The sequence below is a fragment of the Pollicipes pollicipes genome, unplaced genomic scaffold (assembly GCF_011947565.3).
Source record: "Pollicipes pollicipes isolate AB1234 unplaced genomic scaffold, Ppol_2.1 Scaffold_4002;HRSCAF=4701_pilon_pilon_pilon, whole genome shotgun sequence".
Lineage (NCBI taxonomy): Eukaryota > Metazoa > Arthropoda > Thecostraca > Pollicipedomorpha > Pollicipedidae > Pollicipes > Pollicipes pollicipes.
In genome coordinates, this window is record NW_023596420.1 from 40,924,910 (window position 1) to 40,940,507 (window position 15,598).

The following is a 15,598-nucleotide window of genomic DNA, read 5'->3' on the forward strand; positions in this document are numbered from 1 at the left end:
CCAGCCCCCGTGGCCGGTCCGTCCGGGGCCCGCCGCCGGCCCGGTCGCCCCTCCTCACCGCAGCTGGGCGTCGCAGTACAGGTGGTAGAGGGCGCGACTGACGGCGGCGCCGAGCGGGCGACCCGACCTGGGCGCGCGCAGCGGCGCGAGCAGCGCCTCCGCCTCGGTTGGCGTGTCGCAGTCGGCGTACGCGTCCAGCAGGCGGCGCACGGTCGGGTAGGCGGCCACCACGGCGCCGGCCTTGTCCACTGACAGGCCGGCCAGCTGCAGCAGCATCTTGGCGAATAGGTCGGTGGCCGTCAGCCGCTGCCGCTTCGCCGACAGCTGGTGGAACTCGCTGAAGCGAAGCAGGCGCTGTGGAGTGGCCGACATCGCCGCCGGCAGGAGGTCCCGCGGACAGCTCTCCAGACCGGAGATGCTGGGAACGACACGGGGTGTGAGGGGACGCGAGCTACCGCGGAGGTGGCCGGCGTGCGGCAGTCTGAGGTGCTGCAACTGGCAGGTCAATGAAGAAGCTTAAAACGCGCCGCCCAACGTGGGGCTCGAACCCACGACCCTGGGATTAAGAGTCCCATGCTCTACCGACTGAGCTAGCCGGGCCTGGCGAACCACACACCAGCCCCGCCAGCGGCCAGCACGGCCTGACCGTTTGGTGTTGGTCCGGGTCCAACTGCGGCGGCGACTCTGACGCAATCCTGACCTCTGACTCAGACCTGTACGTGCCGACGCCAGGCCGACTGTGTGGCCCGTGGCATGCGAGCCGCGCCCCCGCACCGCGCCCGCTGAAGGTTCGGTCGCACCGCCGAGGATCACCCCGCGGCGGCTCCTGAGCTGGCCATCCGGAAGCCAAACAGCGGTCTGGTATCCTGCGCGACGGCTGGTGATGACGGCAAATTACAAATTTCCCTCTGGCCATTCCCACCCGGTCTCCCCCCCCCCCCCGCACAGAGCTCCAGGGTAGTACGCCCAGCCCGCGCCGCCCGCCCGCTCCGCCCGCTCCCCCCCCCCCCCCGCCCCCCGGGCCGGGCCGGACACTGCTGACCTGGTAGCGGCGCTGTAGCCGGCGCGTCATGAGCGTGAGGAAGGCGGCCGTCTCGCGCTGGTCGGCCGTCCGCTTCACGCGGAAGCCGTCCACCACCTGGCAGTTGGCCAGCGCCTGCTGCAGCGTCGAGTCGGGCATCCTGCCGGCCGGCGGAGCGGAGCGGCGCGGTGTGACGAGACCGCCCCCGGGGCGATCCGGTCCGACACGGCCTGACACGACCACTGACACGGCCTGACACGACCACTGACACGGCCCATCCCCGGTGACGCTTTGGTCCGACACGGCCCCTCCGGTGACACTCTGGTCCGACACGGCCTGACACCACTGACACAGCCTGACACGACCACTCACAGCTTGACATGACTACTGCCACGGCCTGACATGACCACTGACACGGCCTGAAATGACCACTGACACGGTCTGACATGACCATTGACACGGCCTGACATGACCACTGACACGGTCTGACACGACCTGACACAACCACGGACACGACTCCCTCTAGTGACGCTCCGGTCCGACACGGCCTGACACGACCACTGACACGGCCTGATACGACCACTAACACGGCCTGACACGACCACTGACACGTCCTGATACGATCACTGACACGGCCTGACACAACCAGGGACACGATCCCCTCTGGTGACGTTCCGATCCGACGCGGCCGCGCCTGGTGACGCCGAGGTCCGACATCATCTGTGACGGCCCGGTGCGCCCCCCCCCCCCTCCGCGACGCCTCCATCTAAAAGGACTCCAAACAACTACCTCTTCATATGCTCTGGTCTGACACGATGGCAAGGTCTCACAAGGTCCGACCTCTCACGTGTCATGCCGCTCCGGCCTGACGCGCTGACAGTCGGAGACAGTGCAAGACGCCCGCCTCTCATGATGCCTCTTATCTGAGACGCCGATGCGGTCTGACAAGATCCGACGCGCCCACTTCTCACGACGTTCCGGCCTGACACTGTCACAGTCTGACAAGATCCGACACACCCACTTCTCACGACGCTCCGGGCTGACACACTGTCAAAGTCTGACAAGATCCGACACGCTCACTTCTCACGACGCTCCAGTCTGACACACTGTCACAGTCTGACAAGATCCGACACACCCACTTCTCAAGACGCTCCAGCCTGACACTGGCACCGTCTGACAAAATCCGACATCCAATTCTTACGACGCTCCGGTCTGACACTGGCACAGTCTGGCAAGATCCGACACATCCACTTCTCACGACGCTCCAGCCTGACACTGGCACAGTCTGACAAGATCCGACACACCCACTTCTCACGACGCTCCAGCCTGACACACTGTCACAGCCTGACAAGATCCGACACGCCCACTTCTCACGACGCTCCAGCCTGACACACTGTCACAGTCTGACAAGATCCGACACACCCACTTCTTAAAACGCTCCAGCCTGACACCGGCACAGTTTGACAAGCTCACTTATGACATCACCGAACACCTTGATCATGAAATATCAATTCCGTGTTGACACTCGGTCAGGGTCTCCGACCAGGAAACTTGAGAAACTTCAAAAATGAAAAATTAGAGTTCCCAAACAATGCAACATAACTTATTACTCTCATAATCATTTGCAATGCAGAACCTAGAATTCAACACACAAGAGTGGACGGCCACGCCAGGAAGTGGGACCGAAGAGCTTACAGCTATGTACACTAGCTGTAAGCTCTTCTTGTACACTAATTGCTAACAATCCGGTAATTGCACTCCAGCCGGCCGCCGCGACCCCAAACGGCGTGCTGCCGGACGGCCGGCCCGCCTCGCCCGACGCTCTGGGCTCGCGGCCCGGAGCCCATGGCCTCGGCCAGGTAGATGACGTGCGGCGGGCCGGCCGGCCCGTCTCGCCCGACGCTGTGGGCTCGCGGCCCGGAGCCCATGGCCTCGGCCAGGTAGATGACGTGCGGCAGGCCGGCCGGCCCGTCTCACCCGACGCTGTGGGCTCGTGGCCCGGAGCCCATGGCCTCGGCCAGGTAGATGACGTGCGGCAGGCCGGCCGGCCCGTCTCACCCGACGCTGTGGGCTCGTGGCCCGGAGCCCATGGCCTCGGCCAGGTAGATGACGTGCGGCAGGCCGCATCGCTTCAGCCGGAACTTCTGCTCGCGGTAGCGGCTGTCGCGGATACTCGCCGCCAGGTCATCCAGGCGCTTGCGCTCCACCACGTACGGTAGCACCAGCTCCTCCGGCTGAGGAGGCGGGTCGGGTCAGGTCAGGTCAGGAGGCGGGTCAGGTCAGGTCTGGTCAGGAGGCAGGCCAGGAGGCACGGACAGGCAGGTCACTCGTCAGGTCAGGTTACAGGGCAGGTCGGATACTGAGGGCGTCAGGTCAGGACACGACAGGCCGCCAGCGGATGTCACTGATCAGGTCTGGTCATGGCAAGGTCACATCAGGTCACAAGCAAGTCAGGTCGTCACGGTTCAGATCACTGATCAGGTCGCACCACTGGTTGGGCCGGGTCAAAGGTCAGGTCAGGCCACGGTCTGGTCAGATCAGAGGTCCAACAAGGTCACTGTCCAGGTCGCACCACCGGGCACGTTCGGACAGCGGCCAACGGCGACGCTCCACCGGCAGCCAGGCTGCGCCGGTGCCGGCCGGGGGCGCGCGGAGCAGCGGCAGCTGACCGTGACGTAACATGTCCAGGATCGCACGGATTCAAAGTTGGTTCACTGTCGCTTCAAGCGAGCCCGCGAGGTGACAACGCACCCAGTCGTCCAGCAGCAGACGGCATGTCGACGTTGGATTGTAATCCTGACAATTGGCAATGTGTTTGTTTCAATTTCCTCCAGCATCCACGGTCAGCAGGGAACAATACATTCATAAGGCCGGAATCTGGCTAAACGCTCTGGAACAACACGCAAGCATGCCACTCACATTAAGCCGCGCACATTGGTGTGACGAGCAACAAAACCCAACGCTAATTTTCAGAAATGCGCAGCACGCATCTGCAGCTGCATCCAAATTCGCAACAGAACTCCAGCCACCATCGCAGCACTGTCGCGCATAGCAACCGTCCCAGCACGTGGCCGCCAGGGAGGGAGGGAGGGAGGGATGAAGGGAGGAAGGGAGGGAAGGAGGCAGCCAGCAGGCCGGCCGGCCGTGTCCCCTCACCTGCTGGCCGGTGCGTGGCCGCGCCACCCACAGGAAGTCGCCCACACTGAGCTTACGCACGTCCGCCACCACGCCGTTCTTCTGCAGCTCGGCCAACACCACGTCCCGGTAGGTGCGCAGGCAGGCGCCAGGCACCCGACCTGGGGTCAGGTCACCGGTCAGAAGCGTCCCAAGACGTCCTAGAAGGTTCTGACATGCGCCGAGATACGGCCCAAGGTAATATCACCGGTCAGGGCGTCACGGGACGTCCCTGCACGCCCTCGGTCATATCGACTCAAGACGCTACTAACTCGTGCAAAGACAACGAGAATGGGGAGAAAACGTGCCGTGCGTGCGGTTAACCGTGGCAGAGACAGGTGCGATCGGCTCACCGGCACACGCGATCGACCGTCACGACAGAGGGCAGGAGGCAGAGCACCGGTGTTACTGTGCTCTCCTCAAATGTGACCGCGCTGCCACCAGCCACACACAGCGAAGCCGCTGCAGCGCGAGATGCCACTCACACCGGCGCACAACTGGCGTATATGAGCGATACGCGCGTGTCCACGCGTTTCGCAGCGCCTACAGCCAGCGCGGCTGCCAGTCCAACGTGCACTCACTTGCCAGACGTCTCCTGATTGTCCACGCAGAGCATGACGTCAAAGGTGTTCGGCTGGAGCACCAAGGGCGGCCGCGCGTCCCGCTCCGCAGAACCGGCCGGGGACACGGCGGGCGCCGGCCGCGCCGCTGTGTGGGGCGCCGGCCGCTCCGCTATGTGGGGCGCCGGCCACGCCGCTGTGTGGGACGCCGGCCGGGCGGGCGGAGACGGCGGCTCCGTCGGCGGAGCGTCGTCGTCGTCCGATAGCACGATCGGTTCGTGCGTCGGGGCGGCCGGCGCGGCGGCGCGGCCCAGGCCGGGAGGACGCGGCCGTTCCGGCGCGTCGCAGTGCGGCGCCGGCGGCCGCTCCCCATCGTCGCTGTCCGACATCGCGTGCAGGAGCCTGGCGGCCGGCGGCGGCGGCAGCCCCGGGCACACGTCCGCGCAGGCAGCGTCCTCCAGGTACACGTGTGCCGTGCCGTCCCGCTCACTCCTGCGGCGGCCGGACGCCGGCGTCACGCGGGCCAGAGCACGCAGCAGCGGCGCGCGGATGGAGCGAACAAACGGGCACCCCTGGTTGCTCGCACCACACCGATTTGCGGTTGGTCAGCTATCACCGCATCGCACTGCACCAGCTAGCCGCATCTACAAACACGCCCACAGCCAGCCGGCGCGCTTCCGCGGCCCACCGCCGGTGGCGGCTGGCGTCGTCCCCGCGGCCGCGCGGCACACACCTGGAGGGGTGGGCGCGGTGCCGGCGGCCGCTCGCCAGCAGCGCCGGCCGCCGGCACCGGCACAGGAAGCCCACGAACTCGTCGTCGATCAGCACCGCCGCCTCGTCCTTGCCGCGGACGTCTGCACCGCCGTCGGAGATGTACTGGTACTGCAGCGGCGGCGGCGGCGGCGGCGCGCCTGCACGTCAGACGACGGCTCAGTGGACAGACGGGCTGGGCGCACGTGACAGGCGGGGCTGCGACGCTCGAGACGGGAGGGCGCAGCGGACGTGACTAAGTGCTGACACCGTAATTGGACGTGCAGCCGGATCTACGCCGGCTTGAAGGGCCGCCGGATGCGACCAGTGCGTACCTGGGTCCGATGTGGAGCCGGCCGGCGAGCGGGGCGACGCCGCAGGAGACACTGCGCCCATGGAGGCCCGGCCGGCTTGGCTGGGGACGACCGCCGACGGTGGGCGCGGGCCGTCACAGCCGGTCCGCTGGCTGTAGACGGGCGGCGGGGACGCCCCCAGACAGCCGAAGCGATCCCGCTGGCTGGGGACGGGCGCTGGGGACGCCTCCAGACCGTCGAAGCGAGCCCGCTGGCTGGGGACGGCCGCGGGCGACACCTGAAGCCGGTCGGCCAGCTGACGTCCGTCGTCTGTTCAGGCTGAACCTGCCGGCGGCAGCAGCCTTCACTGGACACAGGAACTTACCGACGCGACCCAGCGGTCAGCCGACCGGACCTGTCTACCTCCGCACGTCCAACACCCTAGTCTAACCCCGCACCGCCAACACCCCTTCTAACAACCAACGCCGACCCTGGTCTGACTCCATCTCCGCCGCCCCTCGTGTGACCTGGCCCCTAGTACCCGTGGACTGACCTGGCCCACACCGTCACGGATCTGACCTGACCTCTGCGGCCCGGCCGGACCACAGCGACCCCGAGTCCGGCGCCCCCGGCAGTGACCTCACCTGGCCGGGCAGCCCTGCCTCTGCACCAGGCGTCGCTTGACCAGGCTCGACACGGTGCTCCAGGCCGTGTAGTAGCTGCCCGCCTCCGGCAGCGTGAACGACGACGAGCACAGCGGCTGCGCCTGCTCCTGCAGCGCCCCCTTCTCGAGGAACCCTGCAGCAGCACATCAACGGCACGTGCAGCGTGGCACGGGGCAGCATTGAGCGTGTCTGCAGAGGCGTGCACCGATGTATCTTAAAGGTTTGTATGAAACGCTACTGGAATTCAACGGAGGCACGGATGAGCAGCAAATCCTAAGCGTCTCGAACGCCGAACGCCCAACGACAGGATTTTGCACCGACGATTGGTGACCTCCCATCTATCTCGGTTATGGTATCACCGCGCCACCTCCTCCTGAGTCGCACGACTTTTTTCAAATAACGTCACCACCAGTCAACGAAGACTCCGTCATCTCCCAGGCCCCCATCAGACAGCGAGACGGCGCGAGCGTGCGTCGGCGACTCCCAGGACAGTGCGAGCCGTGCCAGTACCGCCGGGGCGGGCACGAGCGACGCACCGGTGCTGCCGGGCTGCTGCTCGTGCCGACGCAGGGTCAGCAGCACGGCGAACGCCCCGGAGCCGGGCCGCGGCCGGTACTCGGCCGACTTCCTCCCGTTCTGTCAACGGGTGCGGAGATGGCGTCAGTCGACGGCGCCGTTACTCGGCAGATGGCGCACGAGGCGAGGGGGCGCACACGCACGCCAATGACGCTGTTTTTACATGCATGCGAATTCCTGGAACTGTTTGGCAAAACCACCCGTTGGATGCCTTCCTACGTCACAAGACCTATACGCCATGCCTGAGCATCATCCCTTCATGACCTTGCAACGGTCGCATACGGGTCGTCCGAGGCAGGGCGGAGCATCCGGGATAGCACGAGCAGGCGGCGGACGGTGGGCGGACCCCCTGACCGTTTGCGGAGCGACGGCCGGCGGGGCCGGCGGCGGGGCCGGCGGCGGGGCCGGCGTCCTCGGCTTCCTCTTCCTGCGGCGGGTGCCGTCGTCCACCCTCCGAGCGGCGCCGCTCTGCCTCCTCCGGCCGGCACCGTTGATCTCCACCCGGTCAGTGACGCCGGCGGCCGGCAGCGGGCCTGCGAGCACGACAGACGGTCCCGTTCAGTACCCGGCCGGCCCACGCCGCCCGACACACGGCCGGCGGGGCGGCCAGCGACAGTGACGCCGGCGCCGAGCCGTCGGCGAGCGTCGTGACGCCAGGGCCGTGTGCAGGGCGACATCGTGACGAAGCCGGCACCCCCAGGCCAGCAGTGAGGACACAAGGATGTGGAGCGGAACCCAGGCGATTTCAGTGGTCTGCGAGCGTGCGGCCCTTCGCCGTCCGTGTTGTCCGTTTTGAGCCGTGCACTTCGGGCGCCATCTGCCGGAGCCGGCCACTCAGCGTTTGCAGTCAGCATTTGTGGGGGAATCCTCGGGATGACTAGGCGGGCCATTGCCGGGTCGGTGAGTTCTAAACGGAAGAGCGTTGTAAGCGTGCAACCTAAAAACCTTGCACCCTAATCCAGTTCACATCCTACTCATATCACAAGCTGCCCTTTGCAACGTTACACGGGTGCACTCGGGTTGGCCCTCGCAGGGTGGAATGGGCGCCGTCCCCTTGCCCACGCGGGATTTGTGAGACAGCGGGAAAACGGCACGTGAGGGTGACTCTGTAACTCTGCGTAGCTGATCATGCGTCTATTAGGCACGTCTCAAATACTGAATTCAGGTCATACAAGATCAGAAAGCTGTGTCACATATCCCAGTATTACGGCTTGCACGGTAATGTTGACAACATTTTCGTGTTTTCGCTGTCGATGCCAATGCATGGTGACAGTCCACATAAAACCAGGAGTACAAAACTACCCTAGACCAGTGGCGGTATGGCTTGGCCCCAGATTCGTTTCGGACCATTTCTTTGCACTTAATCTTATCCAGGATACCCTCACATGCACATTTGCCTTCAAGGTGCCGTCCTATGCTCAGAAAAGACGTGATCACTCTACTCCACATTCCCACGCGGTGGGATTGACCGGAACTGGAAGGCCAGTGATTGATCTCGGAAAATAAACCGGACGTGACTTGATGTGACGTAAACCGGACGTGATTGACCCGTCCGACACCAAGCTATCCACTGGTTTCCGCTTTGCGGCCTTGGCCAACTGGGACAAAAGGACAACAATACCTGCCCTCGCCCTCAACCCTCGATCCCGCGCCTCAGACAACACGTCTCGTGTTCCGCGAGGCTTTCTAGTCGCGATCTCATCTCCTTCAGGTCATAAGCCGTCCAACTATCACGTTCTTAGGAAAGCAAGAAGCCCGTGTTGCAGGCGTCATGTGTTGCCGCGGCGTCGCTGGGCCAAGTGCCGAGCGGTCTACTTGAGTCGCAAACGTTTCGGAATATATCCGGACCCGTCAGTCCGGAACGTTCATGGCTTCAACTGCGACCAACCAGCGCGGAAGTCTGCCAGCCTCTTTATCCACGAGCATGCGACAAACAACCATCACGCAGCTATTCCGTGATCTCCCTGTCACAACGCCGCACCAGCCGCTGCACCACCGACACGTCACCACCCGGACACCACAGACAGGAGCGGTCGTAGTACACCACACCACGTCCGATGTGTGCTGCTGCAGCGCTTTGTCCGACCACAGCTCCTGTAGCCTGCCGCCACGTCCAACAAACGACCGCCAGGGGGAGGGCAGGGGGAGGGGGCTCCCCGGAACAGCGACCCCGGGCTGGGCCGTACCGTGCTTGTCGACGTGCTGCTGCAGACGCTGATCCAGCCGGGCGCAGAGCGCGGTCCCGAAGCCCTTGAGGATGTTGCAGCTCTTGCCGGACGTCAGCGGCAGCGGGTACTGGCGCAGCGACTTCAGCGCCTGCAACCTCACGGCTTAGTCTTTAACTGACGCGCTAGGAAAATGCGGTGCTTAGACAGACAGCGGATGGCTGGCCCCAACGAGGTTTGAAAAGGATCAAAGGCAGGTCATTCCATTTGTGCTCTCAGAATGCACACCTGGCAAGAAGCGTATGCAAAGTGATTATTACATTGAGCTTGCAGCCAACTGTGCTTACCTGAACACTTAAATGTTCATGTGCTTTTAACAGATGCATAACACGCGCAATGCAGATGTTGGGTGCTGGAAAGGTCGGGCTATTTGACGAGCGTCTCACATTATTCGTTAGTCGTGTACCGCCTTGGTCAGACAGCGTCAAAGGGTCAAAGTATAACGCCGACAACATTCGAGGAGAGTACCTGCTCCGTGACCTACCATCCCGGACTACCCCTGCGCTCGAGGGTGAACAGCTGCACACATGGCACAACTAGTGACGGCACAGGAGGGCAAGTGCTCATAGTACAATATCAACACGTTTAATCCCGAGACAGGACTAATAACCTTGAGTAGGCGTTATCGAACGCATCGACTACGCGAGATCACAATGATGTTTAACAATGGCATTGATAAAAATGGAGATCGTGACTCACATACTGTGCATATAAATGTATGTTGTTCCCCTGCTAGCAGACAATGCAAATACACTACCGAAAATGTGTCAAAGGTACTTACCGTTGCGTACACAAATTTCATTTTGGTGCCCTTGCTCTCCGCCTCATTTTTCCACTCAGTCAACCAAGTTCTGAATAGAGGATTTGGGTCCTTAAACATCCTCTTCAGCCTTTTCACCTCTGGTTCCACTTCCATTCTTTACGTTATAGGAAAATCTGCAGGATCTGTAACGCAAAACAGGACTATGAACACGCGCCACTACAAAGGCACAGAAGCAAACAAAAACGGGCATCTCATGGTGATAACCCAAAAGCCCACTGACTGTTTTGAACGTGACCATTGGAATATCAGGTGGCAGTCCAGTGAAATAAAAGAGTAGGACCATAATACTTAAGTCGCGGGTGGTTTGCTCACTTTCAGGGAAGTAAACTAGTTGCGCGTCCTAAAGCTGGACTACGGCCTACAGGTTTCTGTGCAACGAATCTCGGCAATCACACGATACTGCGACGGCTGGACCGCAGCATTACGCGAGACTGTGACGGCTGGACCGCAGCATTATGCGATACTGTCACGGCTGGACCGCAGCATTACGCGATACTGTCACGGCTGGACCGCAGCATTGCGCGAGACTGTGACGGCTGGACCGCAGCATTGCGCGAGACTGTGACGGCTGGACCGCAGCATTGCGCGAGACTGTGACGGCTGGACCGCGGCATTGCGCGAGACTGTGACGGCTGGACCGCAGCATTACGCGATACTGCGACGGCTGGACCGCAGCATTGCGCGAGACTGTGACGGCTGGACCGCAGCATTACGCGATACTGCGACGGCTGGACCGCAGCATTGCGCGAGACTGTGACGGCTGGACCGCAGCATTGCGCGAGACTGTGACGGCTGGACCGCAGCATTACGCGAGACTGTGACGGCTGGACCGCAGCATTACGCGATACTGCGACGGCTGGACCGCAGCATTGCGCGAGACTGTGACGGCTGGACCGCAGCATTGCGCGAGACTGTGACGGCTGGACCGCAGCATTGCGCGAGACTGTGACGGCTGGACCGCAGCATTGCGCGAGACTGTGACGGCTGGACCGCAGCATTACGCGAGACTGTGGCAGCTGGACCGCAGCATTACGCGATGCTGTGACGGCTGGACCGCAGCATTACGCGAGACTGTGACGGCTGGACCGCAGCATTACGCAATACTGTGACGGCCAACAAGTCTGCCGCTGTCACCAGCTGTGACGGCCGATCCGTCACCACCACCCACGCCCGCTGAGAGCGCCGGCCCGCCGGTGTCACCGGTGACAGCCGGCCTACCCTACTAACTGTGCGAGCTGAACTCTGGTCCAACCACGCTCAGATTGCCACGTTTCTGAAGCTGAATGCAAAGTAGCCTGTCCTGGTGGTCCTTCCCAAGGTTGTGTTCCAGAGCCTCGACCCCACTGCCACGTGTTTTCAGACTCCAAACAGGACAAAATACCCAAATACATTGAGCGCAGCCCTTCAGATCAGCCGCAATCTGCACTACCTTGTCTTGTCGTGCTCAGCCAACGCATCGATAGGTCACATAAACAATGAGTCCAATACGCAATCACCGATGTAAGATCATTACGTCAGTGCCCGCTGGGACTTCACCGGTGGCTAAACGTACGGACAGCTCCTGTAAATCGCCGCGCGAGTGCAGGCTCTTGCCTCCAGATGACTGCTCTTGCATGCTCGGGGACAGGGAACTGTCGTCAGCGCCATTTGGCAGGCTTCCAATGTATACCCCATCGCATCCAGGCGTTCCTGGTTTTGCGAACCCTGTCCTTGAGACATTAAGTTGCCTTCACAAAGCGGTCAACTACGAGAGCCTCCTGGCCTACACCACGAGTCTGACTTTGATAGATTCGTCACATCCGGGCGGTAGCATAACAGAGCGTTAACGTTACGAGCCAGACATTCCTGCCACTCATGCTGCGTCATCCAACGAAGGAAGGACTATACTGCGCATCACCTGGGTGCATGTATAAACCTATTGCATACTGGTGCCAAAAACACGGAGCACCGCTCAAAGCCTCGGGCGGTCAGGACTGGCCCAGAAGCACCTAAAGGCCTCACCTCACGCTCTGCACCTCATCCTGATCACAGCGACACGAGCCTCACTCCAGCCACACCGCTCAAACAGCGAGTGTAGGAGAGGGGCCAGCTGGGCCGATACACAAGCAGTCACCCCTGCCAGCCCCAGCAATATCGCTTTAACAGCGAGTGTAGGAGAGGGGCCAGCTGGGCCGATACACAAGCAGAGTCACCTCTGCCAGCCCAAGCGCAGCTCCCACCTCTCCGGCCGCTCGCCACCCAGCTTCCAAGTAAGACAGCTTCGTCACCCCCTGATACGCATGCAATGAACAAACCGCCCGTGCCCTAGCAGTGTCGGTAGCCATGCCAGTGGTCTGTGGAGATATGATAAGCTATCAGGGTGCAGCATGTGGCATGTAAATGCCAGGGTACAACAGACAGACACACAGGTCCTGTACTGTGACACATGGATCATCACTGGTCATCAACATGGTTTTTATGACACAATCAGCAGCTGAAGCTATATGAGGTTGCATGCCTCTCACCCCAGCAGGAAGGGCGGCACCATGGACAATGGAACTCTGTGGCTCTCGTTTTCCAGATGTGCATTGAAGCGACTGTTTTACTAGCAAGCTCTGCAACACTGAAATGATGACTGTGGGATGACCACAGCATGGCTTTGCCTCAATAAAGGACAATTTTATGACAACCAGCATTTTATTAGTTTCAAGTTGTTGAACTAAGAAGAAAACACCTTGTGCTAGAAGTCACTGCCCTTTTTGCCAGTACAAGGCAGGTGCCACCATAATCCATGTGGCTTCAGAAGCTGAGTGTGCCATAAAGCCCCAATAACACACAGGATGCTATTGGGCACAATATTTGTATGAGGTGCAATGGTTAAATTATGACAACCCAAAAAGCAATGAACATTAACTTGACATACCATATTGTGTATGCCAGCTACAGCTGTTATCCAAAAAAAGTAATATGGCAGTTTTTAAATTGATATTATGCAATAGACCATATCAAGAGAATGCTAAAATTCCAGACCAAAAGAGTAGAGAGAATAACTGGACATTAAAATTTGACAGCATTAGTTTTTCCAACACTGCATGTGAGTATGGGCATCAGCTTAAATAACAGACATCAGAGTTATGTCAGGCTGGAGGTGTCAAATTTATTCACCTTAAAAATGGGTTTAAAAACATCATATGAGTTGGTACCAGTGGCCATTGGGCCACTGGTACCAACTCACCTGGGGCCCTAGTACCCTGGTACCCTGGGGCACATAAGGGATTTCATGTGCAATCACAAAGCAGCCAATGGCCAAAATAACTCTAAAAGTCTAGGATGATGCACATATCTTATCAGCAAAAACTGATAACACAGTCAAGCTTCAAGCCCCCAGTTTTGCAACATGCACTTAGTCTGGCACACCACATTCTAAGCCCAGGACCATCAAGGAATGATCACGGCCATGACACGGCAAACCCATGCACATTCAAAATCTATAGTCATCAGTCATCACTTGGTGGATTGCCAGGTTACATCAGGTCTGTGCAGCGATTTGTGGGCATGTTATAATCATGTTCCTGAACAGCCATACCTGATCCAGAAGATGATTAAGTTAATTCCCCTTCGAAGGCGTTACCGTACGGCACAAAGTTTCAAGAACTTGAAGACCAGTTAACAGTGGGACTGCATGTATTGAGTGCCCCTACCCACCGAAGCTACAATGCTTTCTGTCTGTTTTTTAACTAAATCACCCCCGGATCTACAGACAACGCTACAGCAGTCAAATTTGCCGCTGCAACAATCAAAACTTGACGCGTTCAACAGGTGACGGACATGCGTTCCAAATTTCACAGCTTGTTATTTTACCGCCGGAACGGGTTTACCACCTCCTGAAGGGCTGATCAAACCAGGGATGTAGTTTTCAATTCAGTTAGAGGGCTTTAGACCACCCAACTTGGGCTCTAGTCCTTCCCAACTCTGGGAAAAAAGAGGGCCTATCTGGGAGAAGTATGTTTTTTGGCGTAGGTTGGGTCATTTGCACTGTTCAGCCGCCCCCCCCCCCCCCCCTCCAACTAATGTTGTCGAAACCCCGCCCTTGAATCAAACTATGTGGCCGCTTCCAAAGTCCGGCTAGTGTTAATTGGAGAAAATTGATAAGGTGGTTCCTGATCAGGTGCCCGCCTTGTTTTCTTAGGCCCAGATTTCTCTACGTTTTTCATCATAGGTGGGTCAGGACAGAAGGAAGGAAGAAATAAAAATATCGCCATGCGTCTCGCTATTTGATAAATTCTGCCGCCCTCCCCCCGCTCCCTGAAATCCTGGTTGCACCCCTGTTCCTGAGCCTTGGGGTTAAGTTTCGCACCATGGGTTAGGGGCCTGAACAGTGAAAAATGAGGAAATAAATCCCCAAAAATACGCCAGCAAACTTGTTTCTAACCAGATTCGGACCTCTTTTATCTCAAAGCCAGGAGGGACTCAAGCCCCAGTCGAGAGGGAGGGGGCTGAAGCCCTCTCAAATGAAAAATAAACTACATCCCTGCCCTGAGTCCTGAATAAGTGCATACGTCATACTGATCATGCAATTGGTGCAAGCGCCCCAATGCCCCGCCGTTCATTATTTAGCTGTGGACAGTTTTGTCATTTGTGTTATCTGCGTCAATCACGTCAGCGTAAGCTATATCAAACAAAATTGGTTCGGGTCAGAGCAGGGGCATGCACGATAGCAGTGTGGGACAGTAGCAAAGGGGAGATTGGCATTCTGCGTCGGACGGGCGGCAGAGAAGTGAGTGTGGGTAGGTAGATACTGTATTTCGGGGTTTACGGTAAGTTAAATTCCCTGTCATTAAATAGCATAGGCCTCAGATAATTGTTTTAGTGAACGAGCATAGTGACGAGAGGCGGCGAGCTTTGCAACCATCATAATCAACTGCTCCCACACATGAAAAGAATGCATCATTATTTGTTACATCACATCTTTGGATGGCATCTGGGTGCCATGGTACCCATGTTTTCTAGGAAAGCTAGGCATTAAGCATTTGGCAATGCTTGGAAAGAATTGACAGAAGTTGGTTTCATTACTGACACTCTTTGAAGTGTTCTTTTGCTAATGTTTTGGATAAAAAATAGATTAGAAGACCTTCTCCTTGGCGGTTTGTGGGGATTGTAGATATGAGCCCCACCCTGTGGAGATTGGATGGACTCAAATTGGCCAAAAGGTATGTACTGTGTTAGTAGATGGACACCAATTTAAGGCACCACTTCTCCTAGTTTGTTGTGGGTTGATGACCCCCCTTGTTATGGATGAAATGTGGTTAAGCTATGCTCTGACTCAGGTTCATTGGAGGCTCTTAACAGGAATGGCTGGTTATGTTGTTAAGTAGTGCTGGCAGCTGGGGATGTTTTGTCTTGCTGCTGACCATTGGTGTTAGGTAGGTAGGGAGGGAGATTATTTCAACAAAATTGACAATGACAAAGCTGTTAATGTGGTTGAGATAATGTAAACAATGGCAGTGCTTGCTTATAATATTTATGATGACT

At 58.8% G+C, this 15,598-nt stretch overlaps 1 protein-coding gene and 1 non-coding gene across 2 annotated transcripts; both read right to left on the minus strand.

Annotated features, from left to right (window-relative positions):
* Nucleotides 1-54: 54 nt before the first annotated feature.
* On the minus strand, nt 55-13,879 carry mus81 (mus81 structure-specific endonuclease subunit). The gene is given in 16 exon segments (XM_037217559.1): nt 55-316; nt 318-418; nt 1,043-1,181; nt 2,999-3,074; nt 3,108-3,255; nt 3,547-3,549; nt 4,178-4,317; nt 4,777-4,859; nt 5,546-5,637; nt 5,947-6,137; nt 6,438-6,596; nt 7,000-7,099; nt 7,490-7,572; nt 9,226-9,355; nt 10,046-10,209; nt 13,653-13,879. Coding segments are annotated over 15 exon segments (1,842 nt in total). The 5' UTR covers nt 10,181-10,209; nt 13,653-13,879.
* On the minus strand, nt 528-600 carry TRNAK-CUU (transfer RNA lysine (anticodon CUU)). Its single transcript has one exon. It is a non-coding gene; the product is annotated as a tRNA-Lys (tRNA).
* Nucleotides 13,880-15,598: the final 1,719 nt, after the last annotated feature.